This window comes from Helobdella robusta (genome assembly GCF_000326865.2).
Source record: "Helobdella robusta unplaced genomic scaffold HELROscaffold_19, whole genome shotgun sequence".
NCBI classification, from domain to species: domain Eukaryota; kingdom Metazoa; phylum Annelida; class Clitellata; order Rhynchobdellida; family Glossiphoniidae; genus Helobdella; species Helobdella robusta.
In genome coordinates this window covers 1,803,229-1,808,480 of record NW_008704034.1, presented here as the reverse complement: position 1 = coordinate 1,808,480, position 5,252 = coordinate 1,803,229, and the positions used below count along the sequence as shown (strand labels likewise).

At 31.7% G+C, this 5,252-nt stretch overlaps 1 protein-coding gene across 1 annotated transcript in view; it reads right to left on the bottom strand.

The window, feature by feature from the left end:
• The window catches only part of HELRODRAFT_128135 (hypothetical protein), a gene marked incomplete at both ends in the record, with an annotated part of 3,263 nt that extends 2,720 nt beyond the window's left edge, over positions 1–543 (bottom strand). The window contains one exon of the mRNA XM_009016768.1: positions 429–543. Within this exon, the coding sequence (XP_009015016.1) occupies positions 429–543 (115 nt within the window). The remainder of the gene's footprint in view (positions 1–428) is intronic.
• Positions 544–5,252: the final 4,709 nt, after the last annotated feature.

The following is a 5,252-nucleotide window of genomic DNA, read 5'->3' as shown; positions in this document are numbered from 1 at the left end:
TGATGATGATGACGACGACGACGATGATGATAAGAATGTCTTTTGATTTTTCGCCATAGTACAGGAAATGGTTATTGACGGTGATAAAAAAAACAAATATTTTTTGGTCACCATCATCATCATCATGGCCATCTTTATAGTCAGTTGCATATCAACGTCAGCATCAGCACAACCATAAACAACACCGTATCATCATCATCATCGTTGTCATCATCATCGTCGTCGTCGTCATCATCATCATCATCGTCATCATCATCATCGTCGTCGTCATCATCATCATCATCGTCGTCGTCGTCATTATCATCATCAAAACATTCGCCATCATAATCATTTCAGTCATCATCATCGTCCTTATAAGAGCATCGCCGTCCTCAGAAAGTAAACAACACGATCACGTGAGCTTATAGCCAATCACGTGACCCACTAACTTTTGTGATGGTTGACGTAGTAAACACCGACGTCACCGTGTACGTCACGCACCTTTTCCCAGCCGAACGGAAGTTCGTGGTCGCCACAGTCGGCGAATGTAGCTGGCTTCTTGAATCTGTGTGGTTGGTTGCGACAATGACGTCATGATGGTGTGGTGATGATGATGAAATGATGAGGATGTGATGTTGACGTGATGATGACAACGACGATGGCAACGATGATATGAACATATAAACAGTAAAAAATATGGCGAACGGAAGTGACAATGAAATGATTGAATGTGTTGTTGCATTGTTGAGTTACTGGTGACGAACTCATGCTACTACTGTTGTTAAATGTGACAACTGTGACGAGGATGATGAGGAAGATGATGACGTAATATGGCGTAATGGTTGGAAAAACTGGTCCCGTGTTAAATCCTACGTCAACCAAAATATATATCATCATACTACACACCTACTAACTACCTTTTACAAACACTCACACGTGCACACACGCACACACACACGCACGCACACACGCAACACACGCACACAAAGTCATCCACCTATCTCTAGGGTCTAGCCATGTTGTCAGGTGATTGTTGTGGTCGATGAAAAAGTGGCGGCCATTACCGTCCACGCTCATTTCCCATCCTTCCGGCAGATCTGTTTCCGGTTCCATACTTTACTGTTGTCCTAATTCCAGACTTCTAGTTAGTGGATAGTTGGATGGATGGATAATTGAATGAATGAACAACAAATAGACAAGCGAATTAATAAATGAATGAGTCGATGAGTGAATGACTTGAGTGTTTGAAAATAGATAATTGATTGGAGATAAATCAAAGAAAATCTATCAACGGGTAGATAATACTTGATTAATTAGTGGATGGACAGATGGATGGATAAATGAACAGATAGGAAAAATAAAAACTTTATTCATTCATTAATAGATGAATGAATGAACATACAAAATTATACGAAGAAATAAGTAGATGAATCAATAGGATGATAGTTCATTTGATGTTCGCGATGATATTTGTCAGTTGGGTGATGAATGTGTCATGTAAGTGTGTGATCTCGAGTAATGCAATTAGACATGGAAATTATCCATTTGTTCGTTCATTTATTCATTCGTTCTTTCATTCGTTTATTCATTCATTCGCTCATTCATTCATTTGCTCATTCATTCATTCATTCATTTCTTTAGTCGATATCATTACAATCATATCATTCATGTGATTGCAAATTAACAGATATATATATATATATATATATATATATATATATATATATATATATAAAATAAAGAAATGAATGAATAAATGAATGAATGAATGAGTGAATGAATGAATGAATGAACAAGGGAATGAATGAATGAATCAAACAAACAATTGATCAAATTGATGACAGAGAAAAGTACGATAATAATGCGTTTCTTATAAATTATATAACATTTGTCAGAGTCGTAAATATGAACAAAAAACAGTTTTCGTTGCACATCAATTAATTAATCATCATTAACAAAAAATATAAATGTTTTAATAGAAAACCAACCGCTAAAACTTTTGAAAAAAACTCTTGTTCATAATTTAAATAGTTTCACAGATTTTCAGTCAAAGGTATTCCAATCAGAATTGGTTATTTCAACTCCATTCTACCGCATCCTTCCTCAACTTAACAACAAAATTAAACAAAACCGTCCATTTTTTATTTTATTAGTACTTCAAATAATCTTGAAATTAAATCAGAAATGCTAGTAATATAGTAGTTTAGTAGAATAAATGGTAACTGTCTAATATAAAAACAATAATACTATTAAACTGCTATATTACTTTTTTTAACAGCTATCTACTAGAGAATACTTTGTATAACTGCAACTGCAAACTATTAACATGTATTAATCTTACAACTACTAACTAGTAATTCTGCGACTCAACGAATAATTCTAAGTCTAAATTACTCTAAAGAGTAAAATAGCTAGTAAAATTTAAAATACTAGATGATTTAATCAGTTATTTTCTGCGTTATTTTACTGGTATCCAGTTTAATCGTTGGAGGTACGTATATATTGTGTATTATATATGTAATAATAGTATGAATTTAGAAAATAAATTAAATTTTTTTTTATTGATAATTATCAAAAAATATTAAATTATTATTAAATAAAATGATGATAACTTATATTATAAGGATATTTATAATTATTTGTTCGTCATCGTCTATTTCATAAAGTTGCAATTTAATAAAAATCTTAACTAAGTCTAATCCAACACAACTGCATTGTTTAATAGTTTCTACATGACTTGAATAAACAGATATACAAACATATACTTACACACACACACACACACACACACACACACACACACACACACACACACACACACACACACACACACACACATACATACATACACACATATATACATACATACACACATATATACATACATACACAAAATCATACACAAATATACAATACATACATCGAAATCAACAAAACCATCAATTCTTCATCATCATAATTGTCATCATCGTCGTCGTCGTCCCTATTTCAAAATCTTCTATCTACAATAATGCTCACGCTTGTGTACACAGTTTATTGAAATATTTGGGATTCCTGAATCGCTTTTACAATACGCACTTAGTAATGCTATACTTGAGTGAACGTTTGGCTATACAGGCTGCATAGATAAATACAAATACACATATATACTATAACCATATAACATACAATTACACACATATAAAACACACATAGATAAGATACACATGTACACAGCATACACATACAAACATTACATAACGTTTACGTTCACAGTACATGAGTAGTAGCATGGTTTATGTTACTCAATTAACCGAAAGTGTATTATTCATTCTATAAGTTAACTTTTCATTAGAAGCCATATACAAGCACACACCATACATGCATTCACATACATATTACATGCGTAAATATTTACTTGTATATGTGTATACAAACATACAATCATGCATATACATACATGCAACACACACACCACACACATATGTGTGTATGTGACCTATTTGCATAACACTCTCAAACAATGTTTCCATTGTTTACTTGGAACTTACTGCCCTACTTGCATGTGAGTTACGTATAGCATGACATGACTCTGCTAGAGAAGATCATTATTCAACATAGCAACTATTATTGCAATAACAAGCAGTCGGTTCGTTTTTATTAGAAGGAATTATTAATTTCGTATCGTCGTCTTCGAACTTTTTATGCGTTTTGTGAGTAGAACCGATTTCGTCTCGGTATTGGAGATATTTAGTGCCTCATGACAACTGGTGTAATTACTAGTCTTATATATATGTGTAGTGATCAAATACTTCCATGCTAATTCACTCCTACTGTCACGACCGTAATGTACAAGTGCAAACTGACAGCCTCAAACTATTCCCAAAATCTTGAGACAAACTTGAAATGATTTCTTTTTCAAAACTTCGACTTTTCAATAATGCTGAAACCTGAAATAAATACATCAAATGAAAATGAATCGAAGTATCAACCGCTTATTGGGAAAATTTTTCTGCTGGATGTTTCGTGAACGGAGGGATAGAGATAAAGACATTTAACTACAAAATATCACGTTTCTGAACGAATGTTAACTTACGTTACGATGCATGGGGACTCACTGGAGAATATTCCGCCGTACCCAGCTTACTGCAGGCAGATAGATAGATGTATACTCAAAAAGAGAATCCACAAACGTCCAAAATATGAACCATAACATTCATTTTTAATAAGAAATTCTTACAACCGAAAAACATTGACTTCGAACTCATTTGAGAGCATGGAAAGAACTAACAAAAGGGCGAATGACTTGTGAGAAACTTTATAATTTGATAAAAATTTCGATGGGATCTGTAAATTATTCTCTCCCTCTCTCTCTCTCCTCTCTCTCTACACACACACATTTATATATATATGTGTGTGTGTACATAGGCATATATTTACGTATTAATCGGAGAACGTTGAAACAAAAATAGTTAAAACACATCTCAGCTCAACATTCCTGAAACTTTATCTGCATTTTGAAAAGCTAACATAACAGAATTTTTTCAATTCTGAACGCGTACGCGCGCACATGCACAGACATACAGTCACACACACGCACGCACACGCACACATACAGTCACAAATACACACACACAAACACACACAAACGAAATTTCTCTAAAAAAATTATTTAAAAAAGGTTTTCTTCATTTCTTTTTGCAAAAATTATGTTCATAAAAATGGAAAAAAGGATAAAAAAAAAATAACAACTTTAAAGATAGTGTTAAAGATGGTAAGATAATGAGAGCATTAATTAACAATAATGACGTCATTAATTATTTAAACAACTAATGACGGCATTATTTTTACAATAATTTTAAATAAATAATATAATCAGTGTTCTTAAATTGAATTGAAATCATAATGTGATAAAAAATTTAAAGTTTTTCATATATATATATATATATATATATATATATATATATATATATATATATATGTATACATATATATATACATATGTATATATATATATATATATATATATATGTGTGTGTGTGTGTGCGTAATAATCTACGTATACTGATGAAAAATGAACCCAGGATATGAAGAAAAAAAATTGAATAAGAAAAAAAAACTTCTTTACACATAATTTAACATCCAACGGACAAACATTTTACATAAACATAATGTTATATTATATCTGCTGCCACTTTTCGTATAAATACTATATATATACATATATATATATATATATATATATATATATATATATACCTATATATACATACGTTATCTATACATCTTATATA